Source organism: Lagenorhynchus albirostris, chromosome 20 (genome assembly GCF_949774975.1).
Source record: "Lagenorhynchus albirostris chromosome 20, mLagAlb1.1, whole genome shotgun sequence".
Taxonomy (NCBI): domain Eukaryota; kingdom Metazoa; phylum Chordata; class Mammalia; order Artiodactyla; family Delphinidae; genus Lagenorhynchus; species Lagenorhynchus albirostris.
This window is the reverse complement of record NC_083114.1, coordinates 34,966,919-34,994,904: the sequence shown is the minus strand read 5'-3', so window position 1 is coordinate 34,994,904 and position 27,986 is coordinate 34,966,919. Positions and strand designations below refer to the sequence as shown.

The 27,986-nt window shown below is 40.3% G+C and overlaps 1 protein-coding gene across 1 annotated transcript in view; it reads right to left on the bottom strand.

Moving 5' to 3' along the window:
• Window positions 1–21,114, bottom strand: part of LOC132511902 (leucine-rich repeat-containing protein 37B-like) — a 50,314-nt gene extending 29,200 nt beyond the window's left edge. The window contains exons 1-6 of the mRNA XM_060135719.1: window positions 20,749–21,114; window positions 17,582–18,600; window positions 15,134–15,205; window positions 8,132–8,203; window positions 4,820–4,891; window positions 4,109–4,189 (exon numbers count right to left, since the gene is read on the bottom strand). Of these exons, the coding sequence (XP_059991702.1) occupies window positions 4,109–4,189; window positions 4,820–4,891; window positions 8,132–8,203; window positions 15,134–15,205; window positions 17,582–18,600; window positions 20,749–21,114 (1,682 nt within the window). The remainder of the gene's footprint in view (window positions 1–4,108; window positions 4,190–4,819; window positions 4,892–8,131; window positions 8,204–15,133; window positions 15,206–17,581; window positions 18,601–20,748) is intronic.
• Window positions 21,115–27,986: the final 6,872 nt, after the last annotated feature.

The following is a 27,986-nucleotide window of genomic DNA, read 5'->3' as shown; positions in this document are numbered from 1 at the left end:
ATGAGGCAATGGATAAGAGTTGGGGGCAAAAAACAGCCCAACCGAAAAGCTTAAAAAGAAAAGCTGAGGAATGAGATGTCCACAGAGACTTTGAAATGTTCCAACGTATTCCTGGGAAACTGGAAGACCACAAGACATATTCCTGGGAATCTAGGAAAATAACTGTTAGCATTAATAAATGAGTTCAGCAAGGTTGTAGGATATAACATCAATATTATTTCTACACACCAGCAGTGAGTAATCCAAAAATGAAATTAAGAAAACAACTCCACGTGTAACAGCATCAAAACAAATATAATACTTATGGAAAAATTTAACCAAGTAAGTGCAAGCTTCACACTGAAAAGTACAAAACTGTTGAAAGAAATTGAAGAAGATCTAAATAAATATAAAGACATGCTGGATTCATGGACTGGAAGATAATCTTTTTAAAATTTCACTAATTTCACTAATTTCCCAAATCAACCTATGGTTCCATTGCAATTCCTATCAAAATCCCAGCTGACTTCTTTCCAGAAATTGCCAAGCTAATTCTAAAATTCATATAGCAATTTAAGGAAACAGAATAAACCAAAACAATGTTGGTAAAGTACAAAGTGGGAGGACTCACACATCCTGATTTCAAAACTCAGTTCAAAGCTACTGCAATCACAGTGTGGTTGGTACTGGAATAAGAACAGACATGTAAATCAATGGAACAGAACTGACAGTATAGAAATAAACCATCCTATTTATGGTCTATTGATTTTCAACAAGGGTGCCAAAACAATTCAATGTGGAAAGAACAGTCCTTTCAAATGATGCTGGGACAACTGTACATCCACACACAAAATAATGAAGCTGGACTCCTACACTTCACACAGTACATGAAAATTAACTCCAAATGGATCAAATATCCAAATGTAAGAGCTAAGGCTATAAAACTCTTAGAAGAAAACACAGGAGTAAATCTTTATGACCTTGCATTAGACAACAGTTTCTTAGATATGACACCAGAAGCACAAACAAGCAAAGGAATAATAGATGAATTGGATTTTATAAAAATTAAAAAGTTTGTGCTTCCAAGGACACTATCAAGAAAGTGAGAAAACATATAGAATGGGAGAAAATACTACAGGTGGGAAGAATAAGATGCAGTTGGGAGAAGAAAAGTATAGTAGTTGCTAGGTGTGACAGTCTCAAAATTTTGAAGCATTACAAATAAAACAGCCACCATGAATCACCCCAAAGGGCAGGCCCAAGTTATTTTTGTTTTTAGCGTTTATGCCTTTGTAAATCTGAGAAGCTGCCAGGATTCTAGTACATAGCAAAAAGCGATGACAACACCCTGAAGTGTGTAAGCTTTGGTGTGTACATAGCTATCTAAAGGAAACCAATGCTAGCTGAATGGGGGAGCATTAGGGCGGCTCTGTGACCGCAGCTCAATTTGCCTTCATAGTGTGGCCTCACCTCCCTCACTGATATTCTCAACAATGGGGTAAATAATTCAATAGGGATAATAAGGCTTTGATTTTCCTCTTATTCTCTCGTAGTGCTTCTGTTCTTGGTACAATATTGATGTACCACAGACAAGCCAGCATGTGAATGTGCTCTGACTGGTTAAGTTACATACACTTTCTACATTGTAGAGTTCTTCAGTTCCTAAAATCATGGAGCTTGTATTGTTAGAACCAATGAAGTGACTAAAAGAATTTTTAAAAATAAGCCATCAGTCTGCACCTGCATAGGTGAGTGAACGAGAAACACTTTAAAGCCAGAAAAAAAAAGTATACTTAACATTTAGGATTATCAACCACTGCTGGTTTTCCATAATATATTTCATTCCTGATTTTATCTGAAAGAGATATGATTACTACCACCATTCAAAGAGTGGTACTTTATTAATGAATAAGCTCTTGGCTCATCTTTGAGGTAGATTTCGGATTTAAAATAGACTACCACACTGCTAACTACTTCACCTTATGCTTGTCAATAACATCGAGGCTTCATTCAAGAAACCTACTGTCTTATAATTACCTGAAACCCAGTGGTGAATCAAGGTTTTGTGGGGCCTGAACCTCATCTACTTTGGGAAATCATATCTAATAAAAACATGCAAAGTTATGAATACAAAAATCGCTAGGACCCCTCTGAAGACCTTGCAAGGGAGCTATGCAAGTGAGGAGCCCTGAAACCTAAGCTTCATTGAATTCATCATAAATCCACCTCAGCTGGGGCCCTTTTCCAAACTTATTTAATGCAGGCAACTTATAAACACCCCAGTAATATGTCATTATAGGGTAGTAAAATGACTTAACTCGAGGGTGGCATCTTCCCTTGGTGGCTTGCCTTTGGAAAGAGATGCAATAAAGTTTATATCTCACCATGGCAAATGTTTCCTGAAGCAAATTAGCTTTTTCTATTAGAAAGACTTAGCCCAAAACAAAGACTTACTATACTGTGACAATCTTTTGAGAGTAACTGTGAACGAGTTTTAGGAGTACAGTACTCATTTATTTCCAACACCAGATAGTTCTGATTCTTTCACTACCTTTTTCTGTCATTTAAGAGGAACACAAATTCAAAAGGAACAAGTTGGTGCCTCTTCCATTACAAATTTTTTCTAACTTACCACCCATTTTCTACTTCATCACTCCCCTCCCTCACCTTGTTACCCTGCTGCATAGATGCTAGAAGACCACAAGAGCCATATATGGCTCTCATATATGTTTTCCCATCAACATCCATCTTTCTCCTTCCAGTATGAAAGCTTCTTGGGGACAAAGTCCCTGCCCTATGCATCTTTGTATCCCCAGCAGTTAGTACAGTGCTGACACACAGTGGGCATGGCACTCAGTGAATGTTTTTGAATGAATTCATTAATTTTTAAACTGTGATTGATTGATCGATTGATTTCCACAATGTATTTTCCTGGGTTGCCTACATAACTATAGTGAAACTCAGATTCTTATAAGGAACTCTTGGTGTTATAGGATGTTTAGGAAAGGTGGTGAGTTTAAGAGGTTGTATTGACGCTACTAAAACCTCCTGGTAAAGGGGTGTCATGAGCCTGCTCTCCGTTGTGCTGGCAAAAGAAAACCTGACCCTGATGCTCTCTCCCCAAGGCAGGCATCAGCAAACTAACGAGGGAAAGGAAGGAGGCCGCTAAAGATAGGCATCTGCAGGAATTGCTAATGCAGCTCCAGACACAGCCTCAACACCTTCATTAACCCAAATGTGTGAACTGTGTGAAACTGGATTTCTGAACCACAAGACAGGGAACAGAGTCTTTTCCAAAGCCAGGTGTAGAAGAGCTCTTTACCTTGAGTCTAAAATCGCCTCCGGGCCACTGAACGTACCCACTATCATTTCCTGTGTCATGAGAAATCACAGCATTTTTGAGCTGAAAGGGTGTAAAACCCACACTTCTTATTGAAGAGTAGTCAGCAAAGAAAGTATATTGAATTAGGCTACAACAATGTATTTTCCTTATATTTTTCACACTACAGCTGAACACAACGTCTTTTTCCATACCACAAAGGTTCCTACTGGCAACAGATAATTCACTTCAGAGATATATGCTTTTTGAAAAATAATGTTCTGGGTGGCTGGGGAGAGCCCTGTGGTGTGTGTTCAGGAATTCTTTCTGCTTTACCATTTAAAAGAGCTAATAATGGTTGGGGAAGCACCCACACCTTTTGCTCCCTGAAGAACTGGGTGCTAAACTTAGTTCGTTGCAGCTCTGGGTTGCATACATTTTAAGCAGTTAGGAACTTTGCACATGAGCAGGAATCAAAGTTAAATTCAAAAGCGGAACTTCATGGACCACTCGCATAGTGGAGAGGCATCAGTGGGTTTCCATGACAACGCTAATCTGAGCGTTTTTGCTTGGTGCCTTTTATTGCTCGTGCCAAAGATCAGTGCTATGGAAAGCACAGCGTTTCATATATACGAGTTAAACAAGTCTCTTGGCCTCTTTGTACCTTAGTTTCCTCATTTGAAAAGAAAATAAATGGCTCTCAAGACATACTTTCCAGAATTCAAACTGGGTTTACACCCAGCTAACCAATAACTTCATGGTGTTTTTACACACAGTTTTTTACATGTATTCATCTTCTATTTCACTTACAACGTGTGTAAAAAGCGCATTCCATGCCAGGCCTGAAACGTTCCAAAGCTCAGTTCTGTGAGTAAATTGCAACCAAGATTTCTACAAAAAAAGACACATGCAAAAGAAGAAGAAAAATATATATTCTTTCAGAACAGTTATCGTTTGGCAATAATTCTAATTTACATATGATGAAACATAACATCTCTACTCCCTCCATACACTAATGAAATCTCACTGTGGAAGATATTATGATTTATACTTTCATGATTATATATGTGGTGCATTAGATACAAAATAGTAAATGCTCATTAAATACTTGTGTTAAGTGATCTTTATTTCTCTAGAAAGGCAGCACTATTGATATTTTGGGCTGGATAATTCTTTGCTGTGGGAGGCTCTCCTGTACACTGTTGGATGTTTAGTAGCATCTGTGGCCTCTGTCCACTAGATGCCAGGAGGATATACAGTTCTGACAAGCAAAAATATCTCCAGACACTACCAAATGTCACCTGTGTGCAAAATCACCCTGGTTGAGAACCACTGCTCTACAATGATGCACTCTGATCTGTGTAATAACTCTCACACTAACCTTTGCCAGAGACAAAAAGGATTTGCTACAAAATTTTAGTAGTAATTTTAATCATATTTCAAAATGAGTAACAAATTAATTTTATAAAAATTAAGCTTTATAAAAATTCCAAATATAATGAAGTTATAGTTGTAACTTACATAAACTGCAAAAAAGGTAGTGGTTCAAATGTACGTCTTTCGATAGACTGTATTTTATTGCAGGATAAATCTCTAGGAAAAGTAAAAGGAGAATATTGCCTCAATTAGCTATTAGATATCTAATTAGTAGGAATAACTAGTAGAGGTTAGAATGATAATAATAAATAAGAAGCTTTGGTCTAAACTCCAAACCTTAGGAATTATTATTTGAACCTTCCAGAGCCCCTAACCCTGCCTTCACCTCTCTTAAGAGTCTCACCTTGAGGATCTTCATAAATTAAATATACAACTATAGATCTTGATAGATTTTGGAGGTAATCTTTCCTGAGAGCAGAAGCATTGATTAGATTCCACCTTTTGTGGTCTTATCAAATTCTAGATTATGAGCTCAAAGTTTTTATCTCTATATATCATTATAATTTCTAATATTCAAAGGAATATTCTTATATTTACACACTTCCCAGTATAGTTCTGTTTTTCTAGGCCAATTCATTACCAGAAGAAATAAAAGATACCCTTTCACACAACTTGAAAGGAAGTTACTCCTCTCAATTAATATGTAACTTTAATTCAGTATTACACTTTCTATCATATTGACTTTTATTCGAAAATACCTAGTCTTGACTATAGCTGACTATGTTATTTCCATTGATTCCAGCTTAGTCTCTTTTCACCTGGACGGGTATAACTGTCTTCTGACTGGTGTTTCCATCTCTTTGCTATCCGTTTCTAAGCCATCCTCCACGCGATCCCCAGATTAACTCTCCGGAAGTTGTTCTCAAATACCAGCATCACTTGTGAATTTATTGAAGATACAAATATTCAGCCCTACTGGGGACCTCTGGAATCAGTAACTATGGGGGTGGAGCTTGTGTTTTCACAAGCCCTCCCAGTGGTTGGTTCTGTTGCAGGCTCAAGCTTGTCCTAAAGCCCTGCTGTGGTAACATGGTGGCTTGGCATGTTATCCTTGGCTTGGCCTCCAAAGCCCTAGATGATCTGGCTCTCATCTCCTACTCTTCCCACTTGTACTCTACAGGTACGCAGAGTATTTTTCCTGTGTTCTGCCTTTCTCCCACTTTCCTTTTGCAAGCTTATTCTTCCCAAGATGTCTGTCATTGATACCCAATGGCCCTTCGAGGTCCCATTTAAACAGCATTGCTCTAGTAACATCTTGCCTGATGCAATTTGAAGTCTTCTTTCCCTCTTTTGTGCTCCAATACCAATTTATAGCTCTCATTGCCCATATTCATTTCTTTCTTTAAATATAGCTATTTTTGCAACCCATTTCCTCTGAGCATAAACTCCTTCAAAGTATGGACTAGATACTGCTTATGTGCATCGTCTATCATGTTTAAAGCCAACGCGTGGACATAAAGCAAACTCAAATATTTATAAAATCAAAATATAGCTGGAGAGTGGATAGAAGGAGGAAATGACTGTTTTAAAAGAAATGTGATTTTATTACTTCATGGTGCCTCCACAGCACTTTGTCAGTATGGTTTGAGTTATATGTTTATTTTCCCTGTGAGATCATGAGCTGCTAAAAGGAATCCTGTCTTACCCGCCGTCGTGTTTACAACACTAGGCATAGTGCTTATTAGCATATGCTTTTTTCGCTTTTTTATTGATTGGCTTTTTTTTTTTACGAATGAGAATACTTATGCTAACGTGAAATAATCAGATTATAAAGTATTTCATAGTAGAAGTAATGAAGGGCCTAGTCCACTGAGCACTTATCTTATTTGTTTTTCTCCAAACTGTGTTTGTAAGGTTTGGAGCCCAGATGGCAGAGAAGAGATTAATATAAAGGTGATTGTCCCTTAAGGCTTGGAAGGTTTGATAATTAAAAGAACTATTTTTAGGGTCATGTGAGTCTCTTTATACCCACTTCCCTTAAGCCTTTTATGTTTGCAAGAAGAATCTATTTGCTAAAGAGGATCATTAATTGGCTTAATAAGGATTAATGACATACACAGCTTTGGATGCCATGGACAAAGGGCAAGAACTGAGCTTTTATAGTGAAAAACACTGTTATCTCCTTATCCCTGAATAAAAAGAAATACGAGGCAAGCATTTCATCTTTGATAAAGAAGCTGGAGAGGGAATTCCCTGGCTGTCCAGGGGTTAGGACTCGGCGCTTCCACTGCTGGGGACCTGGGTTCAATCCCTGGTCCGGGAACTAAGATCCCACAAGTCCTGTGGTGTGGCCCCAAAACCAAAACAAACAAACAAAAAACAAGAAAAAAAAAGGCTGGAGAGATTTTTGTTAGGGGCATTTCTGATATGCTTATTTAGTGTAAACATTTGTAAATATACCATTTAACCATCATCTTAAACATTCTTAATGTTGGCATCACAATTCCTGCATTGAAATCCTCAACAACAGCTTGTTCTTTTGGTAACTTAATGTGTTCTTAACAATACTGATTTTTTTTTAAGATTTTTTTTTTTGATGTGGACCATTTTTAAGGTCTTTATTGAATTTGTTACAATATTGCTTCTTTTTTTTATGTTTTGGTTTTGTGGCCATGAGGCATGTGGGGTCTTAGCTCCCTGATCAGGGATCGAACCCGCACCCCCTGCATTGGAAGGCAAAGTCTTAACCACTGGACCACCAGGGAAGTCCCTTGACAATACTGTTTACATAATTCATCTGCATAAATATTTAATATTTAAATGTTAATTCAATTTAGATTAAATTATCAAAGTTATGAGTTAATGGCATTCATATTAATGTAAGGGGTCTATATTTTCTTGTCCTGTAGGTGACAATTTGAGGTTCACTTTAATTCCTCTCATTTCACTAAACCAACTTTTTCAAACCTTTGCTGTAAAGGCCAGATAAGTCAATATTTTAGGCTTTGCAGGCCACATACAATGTGTGTCACTTATTTTTCTTCATTTCTTTTTTTTCTCATTTACAGCCCTTTAAAAATCACTTTTAACTTATGGGCTGTATAAAAACGGACTGTGGGCCACATTTGATCCATAGGTCATAAACAAAATATAAATACAGATGGAGAGTATATGAACACTTATATAACAAGGTTCATATGGGAGTCTATAATTGCTCAGACCTCATTACCTCTTTTCCTCTACAACTAAAGGGTATTTTTCTATCTATACCTTGCCTATATAATTAAAAACTTAAAAATGAATAGGAGATATTTAGGGCTAGTGATGGGCTGGGGCCCTACACAGACTTACAGAGCTATAGAAGTTTATTGCTAGAAGAAATTGAAGAGATTATCTAACTTGAACCCCTTAATTACTTTATAGATAAGAACTCATAAATAAATATGATTAACTTACAAATATCGGAGGGATAGCAAGTCTTCAAATGAGTCCTTATGCAATTCAATCAAATCATTTTCACTGAGATTTCTGAAAAATGAAAAGGTTATTTCTGGATCAAAATGCAAAATAACTACAACTATATACTACATAGGACTAACTCCAATATGTGGAGGAAAGCTGGGTAATGGTGTCTCCTAAACAACCTAATTCTTATTTAATTTAGGGATGGTGATTTCTGCTCTGTTTCCATTTATACCTTCTTTTCACGTCCTCCTTTGTGTCCATCTCTCTCCACCACGCATGTGTGCATGCGCGCACACACACACACCACCCACTCTTCCCACCGAATCATATAGTTAATGTCTACTCTCTAGATCATGAAGTCTCTGTTAGAACCCAGCTCTGGGTGGCACCAACGTTGCAGAGCTGCCCTTCCTTCCTCTCTTTCCCCAAACCTTAATGGGAAGTCCCACACAGAACTGTATCAGGGCAAATGAAGCCATCTGAATTTTTCCCCCATTAAAATTTTTTTGAAAACTAATATGTGCATAAAATATACATAACTTCAATAATTCAATTGAACAACTGTTCAGCTGTTTAATAATTACAAAACAGATCCCCACGTAACACCAGTCATATCAAGAAAGAATCCTGCCAGCATCCCAGAAGCCCCCCGTGTGCCCTTTTCCAATCACAGCCCTCTCTGTGACTTCCTAGAGGGAACCACTATCCTGACTTTAATAATAATTTCCTTGCTTTTTAAATGTAGTTTTGCCTTTTCTCTATCAGCCATAAACAACACAGTTTAGTCTTGCTTGTTCTTGAACTTTATATAAGTGGAATCATATTATATGTATTATTTGCCACGTTGCTTCTTTCATTCAACATTATTTTGTAAAATTATTTTATGTTTGCCTGTAGTATGTAGTGTTGCATGTCCAACTCCATGAGGCTTCTGAGTATTTGAAAGTGGCTAATGTGACTAAGGAGTTGAATTTTTAATTTAATTAACTTTAATTATTCTAAAATTTAAAAAAACTGATACTCAATGTAATTATTGGAAAATGTTTATTTTAGCAACAATTTGCATATGTGATATTACTTTTTCGACTGTAAATTTTATGAAATATAAACACCGATCAAGTATTTGTAGTAAAATTTAGAAACCAAATTGTGATTTCAAAGAGTTAGTATGGGAAAGAAATGTAGATTCTCTCATTAACTTTTTTTTTTTTTAACATCTTTATTGGAGTATAATTGCTTTACAATGGTGTGTTAATTTCTGCTTTATAACAAAGTGAATCAGTTATACATATACATATGTTCCCATATGTCTTCCCTCTTGCGTATCCCTCCCTCCCACCCTCCCTATCCCACCCCTCCAGGCTGTCACAAAGCACCCAGCCAATATCCCTGTGCCATGCGGCTGCTTCCCACTAGCTATCTACCTTACTACGTTTGTTAGTGTGTATATGTCCATGACTCTCTCTCTCATTAACTTTTATATTGAGACATGTAGATATGATATTACTTTGGATATTTTTAAGTACTTAGTATGAAAACAACGTAGAATATATTATTAATAATGTATAAAATGAGTACATGTTAAAATGATAATATTTTGGATATAAGGGTTAAGTAAAAGATATTAACATATATTTCTTCTGTTTCATTTTACTTTTATTTTTAAGTGGCTATCAGAAAACTTAAGATTACTTATGTGGCTTGCATTATGTTTCTGATGAAGTGTATGACTTCTAAGTATGATTATACCACACTGTATTCATTCAACTGTTGGTGTAGACTGAGATTTTTCTAGTTTTTATTTATTAAAAACAGTACTGCTTTGAACATTCTTGTATTTGTATCCTGATACATATTTGTCTGAGTTTGTCTAGGATGTATTAGAGATACAAAATTGTTTCCTAAGAAGTTGTGCTATTTCAAGCTGGCAGGTTGAAACATGTCAGGTCTCCACCCCTTCAACTTCCACCAAAATCGCTAAGAATGATACAAAAGATATAACATAAAATTCACAACCTTAGCTCAATGTGTGGGAGCAGCTGCACAAATGCCCCCCTACCAGAAACGTCCCGGAGCTACCTACAGGGTGATCCGTTGGAATAGTGTGGTAGGAGCAGCCTACAGCAGACATCAACCCCACATCTTCCCTCCTTGGTCCAGGCAGCAAAAGGTGTCTTCCTCTAGGCAGGAGCAATTGGTGTTATAAAGGGGACAAGGTCCCAGAACCCTGGAAGAAAGGTATGCACTCCCTGACTAGCCACCAGCAGGCACCTTCCACCTCTGTCTTATTCTCAGGGGAACCCATTGGGAGTAATAAGCCCCAACAGCTCATTTCACTTCTCCCCTAAAGCTGGGAAACAAACGCAGTAGAATCTCAACTACAAAGATGAATTACACTCAGGAATGACCAAACAATGTGAGAAAGCCAACTCCATTAGGGACAGAAAACAAAAACAAACATAAGAGCTTATAGCCAATGAATCAGAGTTCACAAAGCACAAGAGAACCTTAGGACAGCACAATTATTACCCTCAGACAGATGTAAGCAGATAGTGCATCCATTAATCAACTCAGGAATATATGAATGAAAAGTGTTAGCAATAATTAAAAAAGAACTCAGTATATGAGCAGCAGAAATGACAGTTAAAGAATAAATTAGGAAACTGAGAGATCCAGCCAATGACTTCTCAAGAATGCAGAATGAAGGGAGCAGGAAGGATTCACAGTCAGGCCTGACCCCTGGGTCTGCCCGAGGAATGTTAAGCACTTTGCTTCCCCTGGTCTCACAATAAAGGCTAGGAACATGCTGTGGGGAGGTGGAGGGGCGGGGGTTTGCACCAGTTTCTTATATCTGATAAGCAGGAAGGCACATAGCCTGTATCCCAAGAGTGGAGTGAGGGAGTGGTAGAGAGAGCCAGTACGGAAGAAACTCTATAAGATGTCAAAAGTAGGTTTCTCTTGCCTGGAAGAATTCCCTTCCTTGCAGGTGATATTAACAGTGGTACATCCTTCAGGAGCCTTGGGGATCTGAGCACAGGTTATGTTGCCTTGTGAAACTATCTCCACTGAATTCTGCATTTAAAATGTTCTGCTTTTCACTCACAGTGTCTCTTGGTCACATATTTATATTAATTCCATCTCATAGCTTAATTTCAGCTCTTAAATTAATTCTTTACTCATAGCTTATGAGAATTAAAATATTACGACCTGGAAACTCTGCAACTCAGTTATTAAGGTGGTTCATATTATAGAGAATATAGTCACACACATTTTTAAAAGATCACTAAAACAAAAACACAAAAGACTTCAATTCCCACAAAGAACTCTTGGAGACCTGAGCATGATTCAAAGACCCTGACCTCAATTTGAAATTCACCATTTTAGGAGGAATCGCAGTGATTGTCAGAATATATGTTAGGGGGAATGGTCAACAGATGGTGTTAAGATTGATTGTTTTCTCACCTCTAAATAGTGGTTTCATATTTCCATGGAAATGATTCAAAAAGAAAAAAACCAAATCAATATGTCCAACGACATGTATGGTAACCCTTTTCATACCATCAAAGGTAGGAAAAAACTCTACCTCCCCATATCGCGTAACAAAACTGTATGTATATACCATAAATGATATACAAACATCACAGGAAATGATGGTGTATGAAGAAAGGCTACACAAAAGTGGAGCTCATATATACTAATTATAATTTTGAACGTTGACAAGGATTCAGTAAGTACAGCAAAGAGATGGGGCTGGTCCTCAGCTCTCTCTGGCACTGTCTTCTCTGATTGGCTGATGCCCATATCAGACTGGTTAGAGTTTGAATATCATGGTTGGACAGGGGCTAACCAAACAGTATGTATTTCAAATTAATTGGGTTTCTTTCTGTGAAGATGTTTGCATGACAGGACAGTAGAAATTTTAAAACTAACAATGGTAAATTCAGCCTGGAAGTAAAGTTTAGACTGAGAATGAGTCAGTCACCAAAAAATTACCCAAAAAGGGGCTTCAAATAAGCAATAACTGAAACAAAATACATTAATCTGTAGAACTTCAAATATTCATCTTGACTGAAGAAAAAATTTTTAAACTATGGGGAATCAGAGTTAAAGCCAGATCTAAAACTTTCTCACACCATGAAAATATCAAAACTAGGCATGAAGTAACATTTAGGAAAGACCAGGGTTCAGGTCTAAGGCAATCTTCTGAACTTCACATTCATTCTTGATTCTGTATTACTGACAATTACCCTTCTCTCCACCTCTGAAACTTCTAGGAAATTGAGAGGGCTCAGGGTTGGTTGGTTTGATTGATTTAACTATATATATAATGCAAACAATAGGCCTTTCTGGAACTGATTTACTCTCCTTCCCCTGCTTTCTTTCTCTCCAAAGTACTTAGCAATGCTTGAAATTATATCTATCTATTTATTATACTTATATACTTATTTCTATTTATTTGTAAACCCCCTGAGAACTGGGATACTTGGGCTGTTTCATTCTTGGGCCTGTAACCCTAGCATGTAAAACAGTTCGTGGCATATAGTACATACTCGAAAAATATTTATTGAGTGAATTCAGAAAGTGACAAATTATCAACTATCAGATACTTTTATTTAAAACAAATTATCCATTTATCATCACTCATGAGGATAATTACAGGAAAAGAAATGTCTTTTTTCTCCCCTACATTTGTGACTCAATCTTTTGAGGCAAGAATCCTTTGAGAATTTCATAAATGCAATGGTGCTTTTCCCTAAAAAACTGCACTTTCTTGAACACATGCAAAAGTGTGCATGCAATTTCGACTTGTGGATCATCCTTTTAGGGCAGAGGTCTGTGAATCGAGAGGACTGAATCCAGAGAGCCAACCTTGGATGGGAAATAAAATTACATCTCAGTTTTCACAAATCTCTAACTAAAATCAGCACCTCCTTCCATTATGAATGTAGGCAACGAACCACAGTAGATCAGCAGTATAGTTAATTTGGTCCCCAATAGAAATCACAGGTCATTTCATATCACGTATATGCTGCAGATACCTCGAAATATCATTTATTCTCATCACTACCCTGGAGTTATAATATTTATTAGACCTACCACTATATCTTGTTATTTAAAGTGTTAAGAGAAGCATATTTATTACTATTTCACTAATTTTAAAAATATTCTGAAAACTATTTCAATATAGTTGGTTTCCTTTGTTTTTGTATATATTTTGACTTATTATACATTTTAAAACATTATCCCAAGAACATAAGCTTCTGCAGCTTGCCAAAGAGTTATACACGGGGGAGCAGGAGGGAGGTTAAGAAATTCTGCTTTGGGGAACCACTGACCTCAAGTTAGGAACCTCTGCTTATAAGGTATAAACCTCAAGCTGACTTAGAAATCTTCAAACCTTACCAGACTCATGTTATAGTGTACCGCCTCCCAAACACATGCTTTTTAAAAATTAATTTTTAATTTGAATTTATCTTTTAAAAATATGTAATATATATTCACATCTCAAAATTCCAAAAATATGTAGCACACAATTCAAACTTTTTCTCTTACCTCTGTCCCTCAGTCTACCACCCCCCTCCACTCCCAGAGGAAATTAAGTTATCTATTTCTTGTGCCAAATGACTTTCATTTTTCTTACAAGATTGGGAAATAAAATCTCCAAGTTAGGTACTATCACGGGAAATATAAACTACATATAGTATTTAGGAAATCTGTAAATTTAAAAAAGTGCTTGGTTCTAGCATTTTTTTCATTACCAGTAAGATATCAGACTAAGGGGGCATATCTTTAAGGGTGGTCATAATACCAGTTTTTAGATTGACTGTTATGTCTTTTATTATTAATTCAGAAGTCATTTATGACGTCTATTCAAGTTGAACTAAGGATATGACCACAGACTGTCATGAAAATTACTTTGAATGTTTTTTCCAAAACAACTTATGTGTCTAAACTGACTTTTTCTACAAATCAATAAAAAAATAGTAACAGAAAAATGGGCAAAGGACAGACAATTCAGGGATAAAATACAAATGTTCAGTAAACATATAAAGATATTTAATTTCACAAATGATAAGAAAAATTCAAATTCAGACGGGACCCCTTTTATTCATCTGTCAGATTAGCAAAAAAAAAAAAAAAAACAAAAAGTGAGAATCTCCAGTGGTGGAAGGGTGTGGGGAAATGAATGCCATCACAGCATGGTGAGTGGAGGATAAGCTGGTACAACTTTTTTTTTTTTTTCCTGGCACAAATTTTTTGAGGGCAATTAAAATTTTACATCTAAATAGTCTTCACCCCAACAATCCCATTTCTAGATAACTATTCTATAGAAATAAACGACCAGGCTCACAAAAATGCATGTACAAGGATATTCATGGCAGCAATGCAAGTAACAAGAAAACTGGACATAATCTAAACCTCCTTAAATAGGGGCATTATTAAACTGTAACACATTCATACTATGGAATATTATGCAGGAGTTTAAAGGAATGGGGTAACCCTCTATGTACTGGGAAGGAAAGAAATCTAAGACATATCATGAAATGAAGGAATCAAGTTTCAGGATATTAATTATGTAAAAACAGATAAGAAAAACACACAAACCTCTTTTGCTATCTGTAAATATGTATGTACTCAAACGTATGGAAAAGAGTCTGGAAGGATTAATACTAAACTCAAAGTAGCGGGTGTGGGATTAGGGCAAAAGGAGGGTTTTCACTATACCTGTTATTTCACTGTTATATATTGAGAATATAATCGTGTATTACTTGTATAATGGAAAATAAGTTTAAATTGTCTCTTACTGATTTTAAAGCAGTCCTGCCAAATTTAATTTTTAAAATAAACATAGAATTTCAATCATTAGGTTGCTTTGGGATATGGAAGGGGAAATACCTTTGCTCACAGGTATTGACCTCAAAATTCTGGACCAAGAAGGATCTTATAATGCAGTTAGGTTTTTGTATTCATATTTGGGGAGAGTATACTCACAGCTTCTCAGCCCAGGGGTATGCCTTCCATATACTTTCATCAATGTAAGAAATAGAGTTTCCTTGGAAATTTCTGTGAAGAAACACAGTTCACATGCTTGAATAGGTAGGAAAAGAATGTAGAGAATAAGGAAAAGAATCATGGCTACCATGTAGGGAATATTCAAATGCAGAAAAGACCAGCTTTCTAATTCCGACAGCTTCCCAGTGTGCACTATTAATAAAAACATACTGTGAGGCCACTGGAACAAACAATGAGGCGTCTCCTCAGAACCTGAACTTCCTATCTGTCCAAATTCTTGGATACATAATGCCAATTACTTTTTTTCCAAAATCACTTATGTGTCTAAAATGACTCCTACAAATCAATGAGAAAAATGGCAAACATTTATCAATATCAGCAAATAAATATTAAGAAATCCTATGGCAGGCAACACCAAAGCTTTGGCTCAGTGCCCTCAGAATCTCTCCAGGTGTTAGAAGGATACGGGCAATTAGAAATTAGAGGGACTAATACGAAAATAGCTCTTAAACATATTGCGTAGGGAAAAGCACAAGTCACTGAGCAAGGAATAAAGTTATTACCTCATTAGGGGAACAAAATGCAAAGGAAAGAGATCGGAAGGAAGGACACACATCAAAACAGTAACAGGAGTTACCTTATTGGTGGTAGGGAAGGTGGGGTGGAATTTTCACATTTTACCCTATATACTTCTGTGACATTTCTTTTTTTAAACAGTGAGAATGTATCCATGAACTAGACATGTTTAAAAGAAGCTGTTAAATGCCTGAGGTTCATTTGAACCACTAACTCAGTGGATGACTGAATCTTTCGCTTTAGCTTTGCCCTCTTCCCTCAGCAACAATGTAACTATTCAGTTTATATGCGCATTTTTCACGGGAGTCAGAAAGAAGTCAAAACGGATACCTGTCTGCCCATCTGCCTGAGGGACATTTCCACTCAAACAGAGCCTTCTGGTTGCTTTATGCTCACCAATAAAAGATGCCTAAGACTGAACTCATCTCCCTCAAACTGACTCTGCTTCCCAACTGCTGTATTTCCACCTGTTATACCATCATCATTCTGCCCATCAACACGTGATTTTTCTCTTTCCTGTACTACAATCCCCCAACTCTAGTCAATTACTACATCTTGTCAGGTTTTCCTCTGTAGTACTCTAAGGATTTTCTTTCTACTTCCATCACAACTACTCTAATTCGGCCCCTTCTCACTTTACTCCTAGATTTTGCTAAAGCATTCTATTTGGTCTCCCTGAACCAAGCTTTCCTCTCTAGATCGCTCTACATATGAAATCTAAAATCAGCTTCTTGGTTTAATCATTTGTCTCTCTTGCTTGACTACTTGCAGTAGCTCCCCATATCTCACAGCATAACTTTCAAACCCCCATTGCCGATAGTCAAGATATTTTATAATCCTATCTTTCATTGTTGCCTAACCCAATTCTTTACAGCCAGACTAATCTACTAAATTCTGATCATCCCTGCAGTCACACCTTTGCCTACACTGTACTGCCTATTATTTTTCTGACAAATCACAGCCAATCTTTAAGTCCCAGCTAAAGATTTAGCTTATCCATGCAGCCTTCTGTGACCTCCACACCCCTGTGATTACAGGTTCTGGTGAATTACAGCACGTATCTGTATTTCTCTTAATACTTAATTATATATTACCTCCCTTTTAAGGCATATCCCCTTTCTTCCCACTTGTCATTGTCATGTTCTGGAGACAATGACATGTACTTCTGTGGCTCCCACAGTACTTAGCCCTGGGTTGGGCACAAAATAGGTGCTACATATAGAAAGCCAGGGGACAAAGATGAGTTCTAGATATAACTGAGGGATTGATAATAATAATAGCTAACACTAAAATATATGCTAGGCACTGATAGAAGAGCTTTACGTATATTAACTCATCTAAATCTCCCAATGAGATTGGAGTCATTGGGAGATTTAGCAGCCATAGGAGTCATCCTATGAGACGATGACTACCATAATGCCCATTTTACAGATGAGGAAATTGAGTCATAAAGCTAATAAATGACAGACCTGGGTTCAAACCCAGGTAGTCTGGCTCCGGAATCTCTACTCTTAACCACATTGTTGTATTACCACCAAAGAGATGGGGAGAGGGACATGTTGCTGTAAAGAGGATGGAGTAAAGATGGGAGAAGAGTAGATGTTAAGGAATTAAATAATGGGGTAAAAAATGGAGAAGGAAAAAATAAGGGCAATTAAAAGTAAAAGACTGGAGGAGAGGGAATAATAGTTAAGAAGGAGAATGAAGATAAGGAATCATTGACAAACAAAAGGTGGAAACAGAAAGTCAGTCAATGTGGATTGGGGAGATAAGGAGGACCCAGGAAGACCTGAAGAAAGGCGGCCATGTCAGGCAGGATGCAGAGAACAAATGAGGAAAGGGGATTCTTACAGGATGGTGAAGGTGCCGTTGTAGGCGTTAGGCTCTGGCTCAGGCACTCTGTGGAGCGTCTGCTTTGGGCTGAGACCAACACACGACAGCGTCTCATTTTTGCAGGTACAGAGCTCACATATGCTGATGTTTGTGGTGGCATTCTGCCCTGGCTGCTTCTTTTCTGGGGTATATCTTACACCAGGAAGACCTGTGGATACTGAATACTGAGTCGAAGGAAAAGGAACTGTCTCAGATGGCCTTGGTTGCTGAGATACGTTAACTCCCAGGTCCACAGGTGAAACTGTGACTTGAGACAGGTTTGGTTGTTCAAGTGTCACCTCAGGGTGTTTTGGAGGGGGAGCTGTAGTCTGCTGCCGGGCTGTAGAATGTTCAGACTCTGTAGTAGGTTCTGGAGTTGTGGTCAGCTCCAGGTTCAAAGGTTTAACTGTGATACTGGGTGATGTTGGAGGCTCAGTGTGATCCTGATGCGGTGTTGGAACTATTGGATTGTGATATACTGGAGGCTGAGCTACAAAAACCTCCTTAGGTGTTTCTGCAGGCTGGGTTAAGGTCTCCTGCATGACTGGAGAAGGTTCGTCCTCCTTAGTGGGTTCTGGCCTTCTGGTCAGTCCAAGGTCCAATGGTTGAATTGTGACCTCAATCAAGGTTGGGTGGCGAGCCTGAACTTGCTCTGGATTTGGAAATGTCACCTCGGGGTACGGTGGTTGAATTGGGGGTCCTTGGCGAACTGGAAAAAAATCAACATTTTCAGAGTAGATTGGATGCTGATCTGAAAATTGCTGCCAGACTAACAAAGGTTCCAACTGCTCAGAGGACACTGTAGACTGAGCCGAGGTTTCTTGTTGGGGTGGAGAAGTTTCAACCTCATTAGTGAACGCTGGAGTTACGATCAGTGCAAGACCCACAGGTTTAGCAGTGACATCGGGCCGCTGCAGAAGCTGAGCTTGATCCTGACCTGGAGGAGAAACTGTCGGCACAGGATGCTCTGGAGAGAAAACTACAGTCACATTAGAGAGCTCTGGAGACTGAGTTGGAGAGGATTCCACCTCACCAGGAGGCTCTGGAGGCTGAGCTGTGGCTTCCTGCTGAGGTGGAGAAGGTACAACCTCAGGAGCCTGTGGACGCTGATCTGGAGTCGCCTGCTGGCTTGTGGCAGGTGTAACTTCTTCTCCAGGATGCTCTGGATACTCAGCTGGGGGCTCCGCTTGTACTGAAGGTGTATTATGTGTACCAGCTTCTGGAGATTGGGCTGGAGCCTCCTGTTGAACTGGCAAAGGTTCAACCTCCTCAGGTGGCTCTGAAGGCAGCGTGGGGGCCTCATGCTGGGTTGTAGAAAATTCTGCATTAGTAAGGGCCCCTGAGGGCTGAGCTGAAGGCTTGCGCTGATTTGGAGAAGGGCCCACCTCTGGAGTGGGTTCTTTTGTTATGGTAAGCTCCACATGTGCAGGTTTGACAGGGACACCGGATAAGTTTGAATGCTGAGCCTGAGGGTGACTTGGAGGTGAAACTGTCATTTCATGATGCTCTGGAGGTTGAGCTGGCTGTTCCTGTTGAGTTGGCGAAGGTTCCACCTCCCCTGAAGAAGGCTCTGGAGGCTGAGCTGGTTGCTCCTGCAGGGTTGCAGAAGGTTCTATCTCCGCTGGAGATAGAGCTGGGATCTCCTGCTGGGTTGGAGAAGATTCTGCCTCATTAGGGGGCTCTGGAGACTGAGCTGAGGCTTTCTCCTGGGTTGCAGAAATTTCAGCTTCTCCAAAAGACTCTGAAAGCTGAGCTGGGGTCTCCTGCTGGGTTGCTGGAGGCTCTGTAGGCTCAGAAGGCTGAGTCGGTTGTTCCTTTTCACTTGGAGAAGGCTCAGCTTCCACAGGAGGCTCTGGAGGCTGACCTGTGGTCTCCTGCTGGGTTGGAGAAGGTTCAACCTCCTCGGGGCTCTCTGGAGGCTGAGATGGGGTCTCCTGCTGGACTGGAGAAGGTTCAACCTCCTCGGGGCTCTCTGGAGGCTGAGATGGGGTCTCCTGCTGGACTGGAGAAGGTTCAACCTCCTCGGGGCTCTCTGGAGGCTGAGATGGGGTCTCCTGTTGGACTGGAGAAGGTTCAACCTCCTCGGGGCTCTCTGGAGGCTGAGATGGGGTCTCCTGCTGGACTGGAGAAGGTTCAACCTCCTCGGGGCTCTCTGGAGGCTGAGATGGGGTCTCCTGCTGGACTGGAGAAGGTTCAACCTCCTCGGGGCTCTCTGGAGGCTGAGATGGGGTCTCCTGCTGGACTGGAGAAGGCTCAACCTCTTTGGTGACCTGTGGAGTTACGGTAAGTGCTAGATCCAGAGGTTTAACAGTGACATTGTACAAGTTTGACTGCTGAGCTTCATTTACCCCATGATGTGCTACTATTTGAACTACAACCTCCTTACGTGTCTCCAAAACCTGGGCTAGGGCCTCCTGAGGACGTGGATTTTCTAGTTCCTCAGGGGCCTCTGAAGGCTGAGATGGAGTGTCCTGCTGAAGTGGAGGTGGTTCTACCTCTTCAGTGGGCTCTGGTTGCTGAGCCTGGGTCTCTGCCTGGGGTGGAAGACATTCAACCTCCTCAGGGGTCTGTGGATGCTGAGCAGGGGCTTCTTGCTGGGGTAAAGATTCAGCCTCCTCAGTGAGCTCTGGAGGACGAGTTTGGGCCTCCTGCTGGGATGGAGAAATTTCAGCTTCCTCTGGGGGCTCTGGAGGTTCATCTGGGCTACCCAGAAAAGCCCTAGATAGGCTCTCCTCAAGATGAAAGGCATCCATACTGGGATCTAAATAATCAGCCTGCAACTGTTGTTCTAGACCCTGAGTGGTTTTTTCAAATTGGCCTGTAGTTCCAACAACAACTTTGGCAAGCCATTGGTGCTGAACTCGATCTTTCTTCAGGTTTGGGGGAGAAACAATAAACTTCATTGGTTTTGAGCTCTTACTACCTAGAGGTGGAACAGGTATTTCAACTGATTGGTGACCTTCAGTCTGACCTAGACCTATGTGTTTAGTCTTACTTTTGTGTCGAGAAGGCAGAACCAAGGGCTGATTCTGACCCCAGTCTGGCACTGGAACCGCCTCTGGGATCTTTTGATGTTGGGTTTGCTTGTTATTCAGATCCTGATGTGGAACAGCAAACCGATCTGGCCCTGTAGGCAGCTCTGCAACTGAATCCGTGTCCGGGTATGGAAACTCAGTCTCAGTCAACTCCCGATGAGGCGGGGCCACCATCAGGACTGGAGACGAGGACGTCAAGTAATTAAAGCCCCCGGCTTCTGCCAGGGGTGTGAGGGCATGGGGCAATTTGGGAGGGGGGTCTGAGGCGTATGAAGACCAAGCCTCTGTCAGCCGCGGGGAGTTGGGGGTCACCTGGACGGGGCCCAGGGCCCACTCCGGAGGCTGAACTGCTTGGACTTGAAGCCACAGTTGTAGCCACGTGAGGAAGAGCCGTGGCAACCAAAGGCGCAGCCGGGACATAACGCGCGGCGGCTCCCAGGCGCAGTGACCCAGGCCAGTGAGGAGCCGGAGCCACATCCTGTGTCCGAGCTGAGCCGCTATGCCAGCGCCGACGCCAGCGCTCACGTTAGCAGCCGCGCGCCCCTCCCCCGCCTAACGTTCCACCCGTTATTTATGACATCTTTAGTTACGTCACCTTTATTAGGTTCGTGCGGAGATCCAATCCGCGCCACCAGAGTGGGCCTTTTTCCCAGAGTCCCCAGGGCGCAAGCCATCCTTCCCCTTGCAAAGGCGACAATTACCTCCTGCCGGGCCCTCTTCCCAACCCCTCCCTACTCTCCCTGGCCCCAAACAATAAGGCGGGATTTGGGCTGCAGACCCAAGTGGCCCCAACCTCTAGCAGCCCAGGGTCCGAGGGGGATTAGAAAGGATGCAGAGCTTCCCGAGGAAACCACATTACGCGGCATTCTGGGAAATTCAAAAGTGCCAGTCCAGTTCTGGCAATCTGAACTCTTCCTCCTCAGAGCTGAAGTCTGAGAGACATTCTTCCTCCCTTTGGCCACACGGCTGACAAGAAGAGTAGCTGACCAGCAAAATGAGCACCAGTTGGGTGGCGGGAGGGGAACACACCTTACGAGTATTTGAAAATGTTGCATATATATGTCCATGCCAATCTCTCACTTTGTCACAGCAGCTCGGTGGTTTGTGACCACCTAGAGGGGTGGGATAGGGAGGGTGCGAGGGAGGGAGACGCAAGAGGGAGGGGATATGGGAACATATGTATATGTATAACTGATTTACTTTGTTATAAAACAGAAACTAACACACCATTGTAAAGCAAATATATTCCAATAAAGATGCTAAAAAAATAAAAAACAATAAAATAAAATAAAATGTTGCCATTTCCTCCAAACTCTCAGTATTCACGTCTCATTATTAATTCACCACTCTATTATTAGGGGTTACCACTGAATCAGTGATGACTCCAGAACTTCTGTAGGAGGGGTTTGGGGCAGATGAGCAATTCATTCTGGGAAAGCGAGTCTAAAACCAAGTGAGTGGCCCTTTACATTAGCATGGGAAAACTTCTCCCACCCCACCTTTTCTCAACAGAGCCATTAATCTAGAAAAAACTACAGTGTCACTTTTCAGAGGTCTTCCCTGTGAACACACATGGAGAAGACACTTAGAAAGTTAAAGTCAGCATGTTAAGTAATTTTCTTGAAATACTGTAACTAGCACCCAGTTTACCTTCTTCACAGTCCTTTTCATAATCTATTTAATTTTAGTCCTTTTTAATTGTCTGGTACAACTTTAACACCTAAACTCCAAGACGCTTTCATGTGAAGGGCGTGGGGGGGTGGGAATTTAAACTTTGAGGCTACTCAGATTTCAAACTTTCTATATAGAATAAGTTCCCTATTGTATATAGTGTAGGAGTGCCTCCAATTTCAGAAACTGAAGGGGGTTGGGTAAAGGGTTAAGGGGATCTTTCTTTCTTCATCTGTATATTCACGACACCATTTTATTATTATTATTATTTATTTATTTTTCCGGTACGCGGGCCTCTCACCGCTGTGGCCTCTCTCATTGCGGAGCACAGGCTGCGGACGCGCAGGCTCAGCGGCCAAGGCTCACGGGCCCAGCCGCTCCGCGGCATGTGGGATCTTCCCGGACCGGGGCACGAACCCGTGTCCCCTGCCTCGGCAGGCGGACTCTCAACCACTGCGCCACCAGGGAAGCCCCCATTTTATTATTAACAAAAGCTTTTCCTCCTTGTCTTCATCCTCTTTCCCTCTGCTCCCACTTCCTCTTCTGCCCCCTCTTTCCTCCTCTTCCTTCCTTCCCTTCCTTTTCCCTCCTCCCTTCCTGCTCTTTTGTCTTGAATACTGAGGGAGTTATCCAGCAGTGAAGGATTTCATAATTACAGCAGCAGGGTCAAGGGTCATTTGTAGTGACACCAGCTGTCCGGTGACTACTCTGGCTGCATGTCAGTGGTGGTCTTCAGACGCATCCTGCCAAATGACCTTGGCTGAGTTTTACTTTTATGTTGGCCTCGCTTGGTTCCTGCTCATTTTCCTAGTTCTGTTCTCTGCTTTCTGTTGATTCTATGAGGTATAATATATCCTTCCAATAAGATCTTTTTTGCATAAATTAGAATTGTATATATTTGCGTGGAATTTGCATATATTAAAAACCTGCCTGGTAGACTGAATAACAGCAGTTTCTGTTATTCAGGATACAGACTTATCCTATAAGAACTGATTTAAATTCCAGCTCTTGAGTACAGCCCCCCATGACTACTTCATTTTTGCATTGATCTTTTGTGCTTTTGGAGTGTGTGCGGTCCTTCCTATACTACTTAATATTTTATCATGTTATGCCTGGTAATTTTTTCTAACTGAATTAAGCTAGTTTATTTCAAGTTCCTAATTCCATCTAAAGTTTCTCAAGGGCAGATTCTCTCTCCATCCCTCCCACTCCGATTTTTCTCCTTTTCCTCTCTCCCTGATAGAACTGTGTATGAAACTGAGCACACCGAAGGTTTGAAGGTCAGAAAATACTTGTCTTTCTTTAATTGATGTAGGTCATAGTGCTTTGTTAACTAACAAAGATTAAACCATGCCTGTGCAACCAGTGTTGAAAATACCTCTGTCTGTGTTTGTAGCTCACATGAACAAGAACAGTATAAGAAACTGGTGGGCTTGAGCATGAATTCTAGAGCAGACAAACCTGGATATGACCTTGGAAAGCTTTAACTTTTTCTAACTGTATAGCCACAGACTGGCTTAAATTAGCTCACTCATGAATGGTTTAAACACTTTCCAGGGTAGAAAAGAGGATTAAGTAAAGTAATAATAATAAAGTACCTGGGCTTCCCTGGTGGCGCAGTGGTTGAGAGTCCGCCTGCCGATGCAGGGGACACGGGTTCGTGCCCTTGTCCGGGAAGATCCCACATGCCGCGGAGCGGCTGGGCTCCTGAGCCATGGCCGCTGAGCCTGCGCGTCCGGAGCCTGTGCTCTGCAATGGGAGAGGCCACAACAGTAAGAGGCCCGCGTACCGCAAAAAAAAAAATAATAATAATAATAAAGTACCTAAAGCACATATCAAGAGCTCAGTAAATTTGAGTGTATTTATTCTCAATCTGTTGTGGCTTATCAGAAAACTAATGAGTGCATAGAATGAGTTAATGGAAGTAAAATATTAAAAGCGAGGGAGGGGAAAATTCCACTGTCCTTCAGCTCTTGTTATCTACTGAAAGTAAGCATTTCTGGGGTCCTTTAGGCAGAATGTTGACAAACCAGTACATTTTCAGGGATGAGGAACCAGGATCTTGGAGGGTTTCCCTGTGGAGAGTCAGTCTTCATTTACGTTGCCCTGGAAGTACGGTCTAGAAACAATGGGTTCTGATCACCGTGAAGAAGATTGCAGTCTGACCTTAGGAAGCACTTTACCATGTGACAGTTGGAACGCTGAATGGGTAACTGGAGATGCTCAGTTAGAAACTGCATTAACACTTGGCCAATGTGTGGTGGAGAGGACTGAGCACTGGAGGAGCAGGTTGTATTAAGTTATCCTTCAAGATTCCTTCCACAGATTCTCTAGTTATCCTTATAGCTGTTCATCATCTAGAATATATAATTGCCTAGAATCATAAAATCCTTATGGGCCAAACTACCTCTGGAAATTCTCCAGCACCAATATTTCAGAAGTCTCTCTTTTACTTCTAGCAACACTTTCCAGACTTTTCTGGTTGCATCCGGACACTTATTTGAATTATTCTGCAATGCCTTGTCCTCCCCTCCCTCCCTCAGCCATGTCAATTTACACAGCGATGGGCTCAGAATCCAGACTGCAGCTCAGAGAGGTGGGCTGTACTTGCTTTGGCATCACTTGGCATCACCTCACCTTGGAGTCTGCTCTTGTGCCTGCTCAGGGCATTTTGTGAAAATTGCCAATAAAATGGCTTCTACATCTGCTGGTGTCACTTACCCTTGAACATGATGGAATAAAAATGTTGGAAGTACTGGAGATGCTTGTTACTCTACATTTGGAGCTGTCTGTGGATGTGGCCCTTGACCTGAAGCTTCTCTGTAGAGATGCTTTCTGCTTCTGCTAAAAGTTCCGGCTTTCTAAAGCAGTCTGACATCATTGCTAACTCTCCCCTGCTTCTTCAGGGTCAGACTTCCTTTGTCCACTGACAATGGGGACAGGGAAAGGAACTCACAATTATTGGACACTGTTTTGGTATTTTATATCGGTTATCAAATTCTGAGCTCACATCCACTCTATCTGGGAATCTCTGTGATCCCATTTTACAGAAGAGAAAGCTGAGTGTCCAAGGAGTTGAGTAAGTTGCCAAAGACACAGACATAGTCAAGAGTGGAGATGAATGCATGAATTTTATGATTAAACTTACAAGAGTCAGTTTTGCTTGGCATTAAGAACCCTGATACAGGAATCAAGTTCTTTTTTTTTTTTTTTTTTTACAATGGCTATTAATTTATTTTAAATTGGCAATACTTAGTGCTGACAAGGATGTCAGCACTTCTCAATGCAGTGCTGGTCAGCATGTAAAATGGTACAGTCCTTTTGCGAAACAGTTTTGCAGTTTCTTTTTCTTTTTCTTTTTTTTTACATCTTTATTGGAGTATAATTGCTTTACAATGGTGTGTTGTTAGTTTCTGCTTCATAACAAAGTGAATCAGTTATACATATACATATGTACCCATATCTCTTCCCTCTTCGTCTCCCTCCCTCCCATCCTCCCTATCCCACCCCTCTAGGTGGTCACAAAGCACCGAGCTGATCTCCCTGTGCTATGCGGCTGCTTCCTACTAGCTATCTACCTTACGTTTGGTAGTGTATATATGTCCATGCCTCTCTCTTGCTTTGTTACAGCTCACCCTTCCCGCTCCCCATATCCTCAAGTCCATTCTCTAGTAGGTCTGTGTCTTTATTCCTGTCTTACCCCTAGGTTCTTCATGACATTTTTTTCCTTAAATTCCATATATATGTGTTAGCATACGGTATTTGTCTTTCTCTTTCTGACTTACTTCACTCGGTATGACAGACTCTAGGTCTATCCACCTCATTACAAATAGCTCAATTTCGTTTCTTTTTATGGCTGAGTAATATTCCATTGTATATATGTGCCACATCTTCTTTATCCATTCATCCGATGATGGACACTTGGGTTGTTTCCATCTCTGGGCTACTGTAAATAGAGCTGCAACGAACATTTTGGTACATGAATCTTTTTGAATTATGGTTTTCTCAGGGTATATGCCCAGTAGTGGGATTGCTGGGTCATATGGTAGTTCTATTTGTAGTTTTTTAAGGAACCTCCATACTGTTCTCCATAGTGGCTGTACCAATTCACATTCCCACCTGCAGTGCAAGAGTGTCCCCTTTTCTCCACACCCTCTCCAGCATTTATTGTTTCTAGATTTTTTGATGATGGCCATTCTGACTTGTGTGAGATGATATCTCATTGTAGTTTTGATTTGCATTTCTCTAATGATTAGCGATGTTGAGCATTCTTTCATGTGTTTGTTGGCAGTCTGTATATCTTCTTTGGAGAAATGTCTATTTAGGTCTTCTGCCCATTTTTGGATTGGGTTGTTTGTTTTTTTGTTATTGAGCTGCATGAGCTGCTTATAAATTTTGGAGATTAATCCTTTGTCAGTTGCTTCACTTGCAAATATTTTCTCCCATTCTGAGGGTTGTCTTTTGGTCTTGCTTATAGTTTCCTTTGCTGTGCAAAAGCTTTGAAGTTTCATTATGTCTCATTTGTTTATTTTTGTTTTTATTTCCATTTCTCTAGGAAGTGGGTCAAAAAGGATCTTGCTCTGATTTATGTCATAGAGTGTTCTGCCTATGTTTTCCTCTAAGTGTTTGATAGTTTCTGGCCTTACATTTAGGTCTTTAATCTATTTTGAGCTTATTTTTGTGTATGGTGTTAGGGAGTGATCTAATCTCATACTTTTATATGTACCTGTCCAGTTTTCCCAGCACCATTTATTGAAGAGGCTCTCCTTTCTCCACTGTACATTCCTGCCTCCTTTATCAAAGATAAGGTGACCATATGTGTGTGGGTTTATCTCTGGGCTTTCTATCCTGTTCCATTGATCTATCTTTCTGTTTTTGTGCCAGTACCATACTTTCTTGATTACTGTAGCTTTGTAGTATAGTCTGAGGTTAGTGAGCCTGATTCCTCCAGCTCCGTTTTTCATTCTCAAGATTGCTTTGGCTATTCGGGGTCTTCTGTGTTTCCATACAAATTGTGAAATTTTTTGTTCTACTTCTGTGAAAAATGCCAGTGGTAGTTTGATAGGGATTGCATTGAATCTGTAGATTGCTTTGGGTAGTAGAGTCATTTTCACAATGTTGATTCTTCCAATCCAAGAACATGGTATATCTCTCCATCTATTTGTATCATCTTTAATTTCTTTCATCAGTGTCTTATAATTTTCTGCATACAGGTCTTTTGTCTCCTTAGGTAGGTTTATTCCTAGACATTTTATTCTTTTTGTTGCAGTGGTAAATGGGAATGTTTTCTTGATTTCACTTTCAGATTTTTCATCATTAGTGTATAGGAATGCCAGAGATTTCTGTGCATTAATTTTGTATCCTGCTGCTTTACCAAATTCATTGATTAGCTCTAGTAGTTTTCTGGTAGCATCTTTAGGATTCTCTATGTATAGTATCATGTCAACTGCAAACAGTGACAGCTTTACTTCTTCTTTTCCGATTTGGATTCCTTTCATTTCCTTTTCTTCTCTGATTGCTGTGGCTAAAACTTCCAAAATTATGTTGAATAAGAGTGTTGAGAGTGGGCAACCTTGTCTTGTTCCTGATCTTAGTGGAAATGCTTTCAGTTTTTCACCATTGAGGACGATGTTGGCTGTGGGTTTGTCATATATGGCCTTTATTATGTTGAGGAAAGT